The sequence below is a fragment of the Gastrolobium bilobum genome, unplaced genomic scaffold (assembly GCF_033153095.1).
Source record: "Gastrolobium bilobum isolate Gb01-03AN ecotype WA unplaced genomic scaffold, APGP_CSIRO_Gbil_v1 utg5633, whole genome shotgun sequence".
Lineage (NCBI taxonomy): Eukaryota > Viridiplantae > Streptophyta > Magnoliopsida > Fabales > Fabaceae > Gastrolobium > Gastrolobium bilobum.
The window spans coordinates 157,513-169,522 of NW_026895617.1; the positions used below are offsets into that span (position 1 = coordinate 157,513).

Below are 12,010 nucleotides of genomic sequence, written 5' to 3' on the forward strand. Positions count from 1 at the left end.
ATGGATCCCGACGCCTTCACCACCAGCCTATTCAAGTGGGACCCACGCACTGTCCTTCCTCCTCCTGCCGCCGCGGCGGCGGCTAACCGTTCCCCGCTTCTGGACTACGCGGTGGCTCCTCCGATGGCTCCGGCGGCGGCATACCATCCAGTGAGAGGGCCTCGGGAGCTTGGAGGGCTGGAGGAGTTGTTCCAAGCTTACGGAATCAGATACTACACGGCGGCGAAGATAGCGGAGCTTGGTTTCACGGTGAGCACGCTGGTTGACATGAAGGAAGAGGAGCTCGACGACATGATGAACAGCCTCTCCCATATTTTCAGGTGGGACCTCCTCGTCGGAGAGCGATACGGCGTCAAAGCCGCCGTTAGAGCCGAGCGAAGACGCATCAACGACGAAGAGATGAAGCGCCGCAACCTTCTCTCCACAGACACCACCACCAACGCACTCGATGCTCTCTCTCAAGAAGGTTCGCTTACATTTATTTATTTATAGCTACGCACTTCGGTGTAACTGTTTGCATATATTTTAAGGTTTTAAATTTTCATTTGTTGAGTTTATAGTTATTTTGACTAAATTCCTGTCTAGCTAGTTATGGCAAGGAAAATTTACACTTCAAATTTTTAAAACAAGCTACTTTGACTAATTTATTTCTACTGTTATATTAAACTACTGTTCTAACATAAAGTCGCTAGTATATAATTGACGATTATCAACATATGTATAGGTTTGTCGGAGGAGCCGGTGGTGCAACGAGAAAAGGAGGTGGTGGGAAGCGCGGGAGGGAGCACGTGGGAGGTTGTTGCGGCGGAGGAGAGGAGGAAGCAGCAGCAGCAGAGGAGGAGGAGAAGGACGAGGATGAAGACAAATATTGATGATCGTGAAGATCATGAGGAAGGAGAAGAGGATGAAGGAGAAGAAAATGATGAAGGGAATAACAATGGTAATGGTGTTGGTGGTGGGGGCTATGAGAGGCAAAGAGAGCACCCTTTCATCGTTACCGAGCCTGGGGAGGTTGCACGTGGCAAGAAGAACGGTCTAGATTATCTCTTTCACCTCTACGAGCAATGCCGTGAGTTTTTGATCCAAGTTCAGGCCATCGCCAAGGACCGCGGTGAAAAATGCCCCACCAAGGTAAAATACCCTAATTACCCCCTCCCACACTTCATTTCATTTATTTATCTTTTAACTCTCTTTCCAATCCCAGTCATATACTCTATCTTCTGACTCTGACTCTGACTCACTCTGTTTACTGACTTGTGATGTTCCTTCACGAACCGTTTTAAATAATGTTGCGTTACAACGTGTTCCACGGAACACGTGACAAGTCAGGGACTCTCTCGTGAGGAGTAAATTATAAGTGTCCGTACAGTGAAGTAAATTATCACCCGCCAGTCAAAGACATGCATGTCCCCCCGTTACTCCTTTCCTTACACACTGGATTATTGCATGCCATCATAAGAATCATAATGTACTCGTTCCCTCAATCGACGCGTGTCCATGAATTGTGGATTCTGTTAATTTGACGTTACGGTTAATTATTCATTAATTCCTACTTCATATATACGAATAATATACGAACGAACTATACAATGTGTACGAGTGCAGGTGACAAATCAGGTGTTTAGGTACGCGAAGAAGGCTGGAGCTAGCTACATAAACAAGCCCAAAATGAGACACTACGTGCACTGCTACGCATTGCATTGTCTTGACGAGGAGGCGTCGAATGAGCTGAGAAGGGCTTTGAAGGAGAGAGGGGAGAACGTTGGAGCGTGGAGGCAAGCATGTTATAAGCCACTTGTGGCAATCGCAGCACGTCAAGGTTGGGACATTGATGCCATATTCAATGCGCATCCTCGTCTTTCAATATGGTACGTCCCGACAAAGCTCCGTCAGCTTTGTCATGCCGAGAGGAACACCGCCGCCGCTTCGAGCTCTGTCTCTGTCGACAACAACGTTCATCTTCCTTTCTAAATCTCTACCCTAGTAATAGATGTATCTTGTGTAGAGCCTCATGACACCGAGGTTTTGAAATGAAGGACATGGACTTTTTCTAGTTATGAAATTCCTCTATTAGGTATCTTTATGCACCTCATAGATTACTTGCTTTTTACTTTTGCATTACTGGACATTTATCATTTTATCATCCATTAGGTGATGTTTGTTACATGGATTTTATTTGGAATCCTGAGAAAGTGGGTTGACGAAAATAATGTTTCTACGTTTGGTAAGTGGAAGAGCAAAAATATGCCCTGAAATTTTTTTCTCTCTTGCTTTTATTTTACACTACCGATTCCCAGATCAAAATACCATCAAAACCATAGTATTTTTTTTTTCCTCAGGCGGTGAGAATGTTTTGTAACTTTTTTGGGATATGACTAACCCTGCGTCGTCTTCTTCGTTCTATTCTTTCGTTCTTGGTTCTTTTTTGGTTGTGGGTGGTTCCCTCTTTCAGTTTCAGAAAAGAGAGTCATCCAATGGAAAAAGGAAGAAGAAACAAGAAAGAAAATAAAAACACCAGTTTTGATTTTCTTCATTTGGATTATATTTTCTTCAATCGGAAATTTAGCGGCTATTTGATCCTTTTACCTTTCATTAATTAATTAATAATCATTTTATCTTTTATTTAAAATTATTCATAATCTGCTTCTCTTTAATCGATTAACTTGAATATTTAATCGATTAAATGATCAAAACATGTAAAAATGGTTGACTCGAAATTTAATCGATTAAATCTCCTTCTTTAATTGATTAAGAGGGATATTTAATCGATTAAAATTTATATTTAATCAATTAAATATCCCAAATGAGCATGAAAACATTGATTGAATGAGACAAACAAGGAAAACTCGTTGGTTTATTACGTAGTGAGAACCAATCTTGATTTATTAATGCATTTGAGTTGTTCCCTGAATCCAAATTTTCACATAATGCTCGCCAAGTGACCTTTGGCTCCCAACTCAGACCTGCCCCTAGTTTAAGAACATCCTAAAGTATGATTGGTTCACCTTTAATCCAACGCTGTTGGAAGAGAAATAGCCCTTCTTCTGGCAAATCACTTGACATTGGACGATATATGTTATTATCATTCGTGCCATCTTTAAAAGCAGCTCTTATCATAGATTTGTTGCTTAATATTGTTTATTTCTGAAGAGTTTTATACTCAATTTTGCAAAAATTCTTTAGAATGTCACGAGTTTTGGCTTCCAACTCAAAATTCATCCATGCATGTACTCACCTCTGAAGTCCCTAAATCACAATATACTGGTTGAGGATGACCACCATGCATGTACTCACTGCCCTTATTAACATATTCAAACTTCATTTCAGGCCGAGGTGAAATACTTTCATTTCGTATTTCTTCACAGCAAGTAAGACAGATTTCAAACGAACACTTAGGGCAGACAAAACTTAACCATTATAGTAAACTAAACTTTAATCATCCCCTTTGAACGTAGCGAGTTTTCCTTGTTCCTCTCATTCAATCAATGTTTTCACGTTCATTTGGGATATTTAATCGATTAAAGATAAGTTTTAATCGATTAAATATTCAAGTTAATTGATTAAAGAGGGATATTTAATCAATTAAATCTCGAGTCAATCATTTTTGCCTATTTTGACCATTTAATCGATTAAATATTCAAGTTAATCAATTAAAGAGGGGCATGTTGGTAGATAGTTCTGGGTAATGGGCAAAATGATTATTAATTAATTAATGAGAGGCAAAAGGGTCAAAAAACCCAATTTAGCGACTAGAAACCAGCTAACAAACTAACTAGTGTGATTTGACTATTTTGTTTCAGACAAACTAAGTTGTGTACAACTTTTGATTATTCATTGGATTTTTTGAATTTTTTGGGAGCATTTTGGCACAACATGTGCTGAATTATTTGGAAGCACACCATTTTTGGGGTTTTTTGTGTGCAACATGCACTTCACTTGTTCTAGTTATTGATTTGTAATGTTAAAAAACGAGGTGAGGTTATTTTTGTAAATTCGGTTCACATTTGTAGTAATATTTTACAATTGGTCAAACATAATATCAAAAAAATTAATCTAATATTTTTGGAAAAAATTTGGTCTATCAAACAACTTTTTGGTAATATTCATGAGAAAGAAAAATTTCCATCATATTCCCAAGTAAAAAAAAATTTCCTCTACTCTTAATTCCTCCTTTATTTTTCTTTTTAATATATATGGGTTAAGAGAAGATTTTTTTTGAATGACAAACATCACATGGTGGGGTCCGGTTAAAAAAATATATTGATGTAATATATATATATATATATATATATATATATATATATATATATTTATCTATCTGTGTGTGTGTTTTTATTTATTTATTAGTATTATAATATCTCATATAATTTGAGCTGTGAAATGCTTTTTATATTTTCTTTTAACATAAACAATATTCTCCAGTTAACTTTTAAGTTAATCGAGTTCATATTTATCTTTTGGATGTCAAGTAGGAATGGTAAATTTATCTTTTATTTAATTATTTGATAACAGGGTTATGTTGCGTAGAAGAGAAATATTTAAATAAACTTACTTTGTTTTATTGGTTCTAGTTGTATAATAACATTTTATTCGGACAATAGTTGAATCCGATCCTATGAAAAATTCAAAAAGTGGAGAAGCAAAATTTCAAGTGATGAATCTAGAATGCACACCAAAGGAAGGTGCAAAAATTGAAGGATTGATATTTGATATGGACCTATGACATGCAAAATAGAGGCTCAATGGCTGAAAGGCCCAAAGAACCCCTGCAACATAGCCATAAAGGCAATTCATCTCGCACTGGAAGCATGGATCTTGCTCCAGACTTGGCCAACAAGCTAAACATGGCTTACCCTGAAAGGAACCATCATTGCCAGAGTAGCAGCTCAGGCAACTTGGCCATTAACAGGAACCAGTGAAGGGATAACAGCTCTAGCTTGCCATCTCACATACTAAATTTACTATTGAATATAGGCTTGCCCACCATGGAATAGCTTGATAGGTCACCCCTCTCCACCAATAAACGTGAATATCGTTTTATGAAAGACGGTGTAAATACAGAGGCTTTAAGCCCATGTATGATATCTCTATTTGAATATTTGAACCTCCTTCAATATTGAACTGACTTAAGCATTGGAATGCCTTTGCAGGTACCCTTTAGTCGTTCTCAAATAGCCCAGATATGCTAAAGTGTTGTCCAAACATCTCGCAAGGCGCTCATCCATCTCGTCAAGCACCTAACATCTCAGCAACAATATTCTCGTCAATCAACATCATTTCACTTCAATTGTGTGTGATTTGGCCCAACCCACTTTGACTTGGCTGATCATTGGCGGCGTTTGTGGGGAATGATAATTTTGACTCTCACTCCATACAAATAAAAAACATGGTTGATATCAGGAGTAAGATGTCCAAATCTCAAAACGTCTCCAGAAGGAAAAAGCAGGGAAGGTAGCCATCTCGCTAAAGAACTGCCTCTTTCGCAGCTCCGATTTTGCCTCAGCGAGATAATCCACCCACAAATGAGCAAATCTTAGAGCTCCTCAAGTAAGAAACTAAGAAGATTGAAGAGCAACAGAAAGAGCTACAAAAATTGAAAAAATCACAGGTTGAGCATGAAAAGTAGCTTAACAAGAATGAAAAATATGATGAAAATGAACATGAATCAGGACACTCTATAAAAGACCCTGGTTCATCCAAAAAAGAAAAACAAAAGATGGAGGACCATGAGGCGAACCATCATGTAGATCAAAAATCCGATCAGAATCCAAAAATAATGTCAAAAGTGGCTCACCATGTAGATCATGCATCTACCTATTCCGAGGGACATAAAAATCACTATACAAAAGTACAATGGAAAATGAGACCCTTTGGAACATCTGGAGCAGTTCTAAACAAATATGATGGCCCAGGACGATCATGATGTTATAGGTTGTCGTCTTTTCTCAACAACATTGAAAGAAGTTGCTCTCAGGTGGTATTAAGCTTTGCCACCAAACTCAATCAACAATTGGGAAGATCTCACCAACCAGTTCTTAGTGAGTTTGCCACAAGCAAAACTCAATACAAATCCACGCATGCTCTTAAAACTATAAGGTAAGGTGTTAATGAAACCATATGTGATTTCATCAACAGATTTTTTGACGAAGCCTTGTTGGTAAGAGATCTTGACCCTCAAGTCTCTTTGCATCTTATTATTGATGGTCTACAAGAAGGATTATTTTCCATGTCTCTGGCCAAGCAAAGGCCGAAGACTATTGAGAAATTACGAGCGAGATCCGAGAAATTTATTAATCTCGAGGATTATAAGCGATCCTGAGAAGTCGCAAGTGAAAAAGCTACAACCAATGAATTTAAAAGAGATTTTCAAAGGAGGTTCAAGGAGAGGAAAAAGTATGTAATGTTTGAAAATTATACATTTTTCAATACTTCTCGATCTCACATTTTCAAGGAAGTTTTCCAAACTAGTTTTGTCAATGTCACCAAGTCTCATTTACCTAAGAAGAGAGGTAGACTTGGTGAGACAAAATTTTGTGAATTTCACAAAGACATAGGTCACTCCACTGAAGATTGTTTTGATCTTAAAAATATAATTGAGGCTTTGATTAGAGAAAGTAAGTTTAAAAAGTTTATTGCTAATTGTAAACAAGATAAAATTCAAAGGAAGCGGGATAGAAGTCCCGATCAGGATAGGAATCCTCCTAGAAGAAATTATCAAGATAGGAGGAATTACAGACAAATGAATAATATGTGAGATGACACACACTAGCTATGGGCGTTATGACAGACCTAGGGAGAGGTCCCCACGTGAAAGGAGACAAAATGAACAACCTGCAGCACGAGAGAACAACCAACGTCAGTTGCCTAATAATGCTGCTGGAGTGTTGGGAACTATTGCGGGAGGTGCTACAGGAGGGGGAGAAAGCTATTCCCAGAGGAAAAGGCATCTCAAAACCATCATAACTGTCAACAATCATCCAAAGGCCCCATCTTGCCCAGTTAAGAAAGCGCTCATAAGTTTTGGCGAAGAAGACTATAGCGAAAAAGTCTTTAAACATGATGATTCGCTAGTCATCTCTGCCTAGATGGCAAATTTACAAGTAAAAAGAATCTTCGCTGACAATGGAAGCTCTATTGACATAATATTCTGGGAAGCCTTTAAAGGTATAAACATCCCAGAGCAACAAACAACACCTAGCCAGATTTACTTGATGGGATTCTCAGGTGAATGCGTGCAGCCCAAAGAAACGATTGAATTACAAGTAACATTTGGAATCCTCCCTAAAGCAAGATTAATCAAGGTACACTTTTATATTATTGATTGGTTGTCTGCGTATAATGTTATCATAGGCAGACTAACTGATGGTCCTCAAAAGTTGAGGTCCATTAAGTATATATCACTCCACAAAACCCCTGTTTTGATCACAAATCCCTCTCTTTAACCTTCTTTTTCCATGAAGAGCAATTGTCTTGAAAAGTGGACCAGAGCAATTCTTGAAATGGGAATTAGAGTAGGCCTAGAGCAAATTGACATTATCTTTTTCACATATGATTATTGGATCAGGAAACCTGAGACCTAACAGAAGGGCCCACACATTAAGGAAAAGAAGGACGAATGCTGCGCAGGAGGGAGCATAAAAGCCTGCTACAGTACAAAAGCAGTAAAAAGCAACAATCAGGAGCCTCCACGTCAGCCACAACAGAGAAGGTGGAGGTGTCTCTCTGATTCCGAAATTCTCACCCGAGAAAAAGCACCAAAAGCAAGGGAACCACTGCCATGCAGAGCTGAGCTGGCAGAGAGCAGACCGGCTATTGGAGAGGATTTGAAGAAGGCACAGCCCTTGATGAAAGGGACGATGAGGATCTGACAGAAGAACTCTATAAAAGGAAGAATCAATCTTCATGAGAAGGAATCGGGACACCATTCGCGGGCTTGCCATTTATTTTTCCTGATATTTTTCTTTTGTAATGCTCACTAGGAGCTAACTTCTTCTAAGTAGGTGAGGGTTCCATAGAAGTAATCCTTTTTGTCTTAGGATAACTTTGTAAGGAACACATATTTTATGAATGAATTTTGAGCTGTTCTTTGGTTTAATATATTGATTTTGTGAAACCCTTTGGGCTGGCAACCTCATCCCGGGACCACTCGGTCGATGAAACACTGACAAAGGCGTGCAGAGAAGTCTCAAGATCTTGGGGTAGTTCAGCCTGAAGAAAGGAGGGAGGAACACCTGGAATGAAGAACACTACCATGTGAATCCATGCTCTTTTGAGAAGGCAACATGGTTTCCTTGAATTTAACTCTAAGGATGTGTTTGGTACAGGAGAAATTTTTTGGTGACCGGGAATCATGATTAATGGGAATTCAGTAGAAATTGAGTTTACTTGGAATCTTACGAAAGATGTGTTTGGTTCGCCAAAATATTACCGGGAATACTGGGTAAAAATTACTGATTCCATATTTGGTTTAGAACGAAATATGACTTGGAATATGAAGTTATTTTACAAAAATAACCCCAAACTATTTTTACTTTTGTAATTGATAGATTGGGTCTAGATTTTTATGTGTATTGGGGTATTTTTGTCTCAAAATTTATTGTTGTGCTTTCCCTTTACTTGGTATTCTGATTGGTATTTCGAATTACCATATTATTTTTGGTAATCTGAATAGTGACTTTTCTTTATAAATCAAATTACCGGTAATCCTTGGATATCCGGGAATCGTAATTTATTCCTTCTACCAAACGTGGTAATTACATTTACCAAAGAAGGATTACCGGTAATCCTCTCCAAAAACTTGAACCAAACACCCCCTAAGTTCTACGGAGTAGAATGAGGGGTAAGGCCTTGCTCTTTTACTTACTTGTGGCAAAACGATGAAAGGAGCAGAATCTATTTTTAAAATATGCTACCAAGCAGGGTTAACCAAAGGGATGAAAATATGGAACCCGAAACACCTACTTAACTCTTTATAAACTCAATCTCACATCAAACTTTTGTTATAACTTTCTTCACGACAACCAAATTGTTCTTATCTGTTGCTGCTTTTATAATTGCTTCACTAATTTCTTTTGAGTTACTTCAATTTGATGCCTTGATATTCGATGACTATGCTAAGTTATTCACTGCTCTCATCTAGTTCAGAACGGTTAACACTGTTTAACTAGCTGGCTAGAGATTGCTCCTTGTGAAGCTTGGTTGAGAATAACTACTTTCCTTTCATTTTTCTAGAATTAAGTTTCCCTGAACGATTCTTTCTTGACAACTGCTCCCTGAGGACGATAAATCTGGGGCTAACAACACCCTGTATTGCTTGACAGGTACGCTTGCGTATAGTTAAAGAGGGTTGCTCTCCGTCAGAGTAGATTGCTCCTGTTTGCAATCTCGATTATCGCTCTGTATTATTGCTCCTTAAAAATATCCCTGAGCAGCTCTCGGTTCGACCAAGCAATTGGCGCCGTTGCCGGGGATCATTTGGCAAGAAATGGCTTTTTTTTAAGGAAACATTGTTGTTTGTGTTTTTGAAATCTTTTTTGTTTTTATTGTGTTTGACTTCTTCCTATTGTATGAGCACAGAACCTACAGAACTTGGACTGGAAATAGTACATTTTGATCCAGAACCCGAGAGAACCTGCAGAAATAGAAGAAGAGTTCAAAGGTTAAGAAATAATACAATGGAGGAAGTTCTAAATAATGGTGAAAATGGTAACAATGAAAATAATAATCATGAGAATGAAGAAGGACAGAATGGAGGAAGAGGGCCATCGTTGAATGATATGGCTGCTCCCTTCAGAAATGGTCCAGAACGAGGCTATGTTCCTCCTCCTCTGGATGTCCCTAACTTTGAAATCAAACCTGCAATGTTCCAAATGATTATGAATGCTGGTCAATTCCATGGATTGCCTATGGAAGACCCCCACAGTCATTTGGACAACTTTACTGAGATAGTTGATAATTTCAAAGTTCATGGTATCTCAGAGGAAAATATGCGAATGAGGTTGTTTCCATTATCCCTAGCAGGAAAAGCCAAAGAATGGAGGAGAACATTGCCTCCAAATTCCATCACTAGTTGGGAGCAACTAGCTGAACAGTTTGTCACCCGATTTTTCTCCCAAGCAAAACAAGCCCAAGTGAGGGCTGATATAGCATCTTTCCAAATGTATGATGGAGAAAGTCTTTATGAAGCGTGGGAGCGCTTTAAGGAATTAATACAAATTTGCCCAAATCATGGAGTTTCTGATTGGGGCATTATTCACACGTTTTATCATGGCTTAACCCCACCATTGAAAGCCACTGTTGATGCGGCTGCGGGGGGAGATCTTTTGGATTTTACTTATCCGGAAACCTACCGGTTGTTGGAAAAACTTTCAAAAAAACATGTTCAATGGCCTTCCACACGGTACAATGCTTCCAAGAAAGCAGGAGTTCTTGAGCTAAGCTCAACTGCTTCTCTTTCAGCACAGATGGCTTCGCTCCAGAATACTATAAAAAATTGGAAGCCCATGGAACAGAAAAAATCAACCGAGCAAGTTCTCTTGACTCAATCAAGTCAAAGTTGCTCCATTTGTGGAGGTCCTCATGAATCTGAGGACTGTAACAATTTGGCTGTTGTGTGTTATGCAGGTGGTTACGATAATAACAACAGTAGCAATGATAATTATCAAGGGAACAACAACCGGGGATGGAAGAGTCAGAATAATGCTGGAGGTAGTGGAGGAAACTACCAGAACCGACCCCCATATCCCAGGCAGAACCAGCAAAACTGGGATAAGGGTTAAGGGAGGTCCCAATCCTTTGAGACTTTTGTCAAGGAATACATGAATCAAAACAGTGCAGCCATGAGGAGCCTGGAGACCCAAATTGGTCAGTTGGCTGGAGCAATCAAACAGAGACAACCAGGGACACTCCCTAGTGACACAGAAAAACCGTCCCAGGAAAACCAGGAGTGTTGTAATGCTATAAGCTTACGAGATGGAAAAACTCTGCCACCTCCAGATTTAGTGGCACGATCTCGTAAACACGAACTAGCAAGACAACTTATGGAAGAAGGAGTTGAAGAAGCTACTGACCCTCAACCCCTTGAAGCTCAGACAGAATCAAGGGAGAAGGTCCATAACGATGATCTCACTGAAGTCACACCAGTTGCCACAACATCTGGAGCAGATGTTGGAGCAATGAAAGACAATGAACCAGTTTCAGTCCCAACTTAAGTTCCACCATGCAAAAGGATGAGTGAACCAATTGAGCCTCCTTTTCCACAGAGGTTAAAAAACAACATGAAGATAGGCAGTTTAGCAAGTTTTTAGACTTGTTGAAACAGCTTCACATAAATGTCCCTCTGGTGGAGGCTCTGGAACAAATTCCTTCATATGCAAAATTTATGAAGGACGTTTTGTCAAAAAAAAGAAGGATTGAGGAATTTGCGACTGTAGCCCTCACTGAAGAATCATGCAAATACCTGACTAAGATTCCTCCCAAACTGAAGGACCCTGGAATATTCACCATCCTGTGTACAGTTGGGAAGAACTACCTTGGTCGAGCACTTTGTGATCTGGGCTCGAGTGTAAATTTAATGCCAGTTTCTATCTTCAAACAGCTTGACATAGGAGCAGCAAGACCAACCACAGTCACTCTTCAGCTTGCAGACCGATCCATAGCCAAGCCAGAAGGAAAAATAGGGAATGTCCTTGTCCAAGTAGACAAGTTCATTCTACCAGCTGACTTCATCATCTTGGATTTTGAAGCAGACCAAGAAGTTCCAATAATTCTGGGTAGACCATTCTTGGCCATTGGTGATGCTGTCATAAACGTCAGGAAAGGAGAACTATCCATGAGTGTAAATGGAGAGGAGGTGAAGTTCAATGTCATGAAAGCAATGAAGTTTGATGTAGATAACATTGAGGAATGCTCTAGCATTTCAATTCTTGACTTGATCATAAGAGAAGAACAGCAGGAGCAGTTGCAGTCAGAAATAGGCATGAAGAACTTTGACGAATTGGAGGAATACCTT

General features: G+C 39.2%; 2 protein-coding genes and 1 non-coding gene across 3 annotated transcripts; 2 read left to right on the plus strand and 1 right to left on the minus strand.

Annotated features, from left to right (window-relative positions):
- LOC133284650 (protein UNIFOLIATA) lies at window positions 1-1,971 on the plus strand. Its single transcript, XM_061481720.1, has 3 exons — window positions 1-466; window positions 725-1,131; window positions 1,606-1,971. The coding sequence occupies exons 1-3, from the start codon at window positions 1-3 to the stop codon at window positions 1,969-1,971; spliced, it is 1,239 nt and encodes a 412-aa protein (XP_061337704.1).
- An 8,158-nt stretch (window positions 1,972-10,129) lies between these two features.
- Window positions 10,130-10,234, minus strand: LOC133284668 (small nucleolar RNA R71). Its single transcript, XR_009747922.1, has one exon. It is a non-coding gene; the product is annotated as a small nucleolar RNA R71 (small nucleolar RNA).
- Window positions 10,235-10,838: 604 nt separating this feature from the next.
- Window positions 10,839-11,975, plus strand: LOC133284525 (uncharacterized; the record flags this gene model as incomplete). The annotated part of the gene is made up of 3 exons (XM_061481563.1): window positions 10,839-11,192; window positions 11,321-11,661; window positions 11,776-11,975. Coding segments are annotated over exons 1-3 (895 nt in total), but the record flags the coding sequence as incomplete, so codon positions are not given.
- Between the last annotated feature and the right edge of the window lie 35 nt (window positions 11,976-12,010).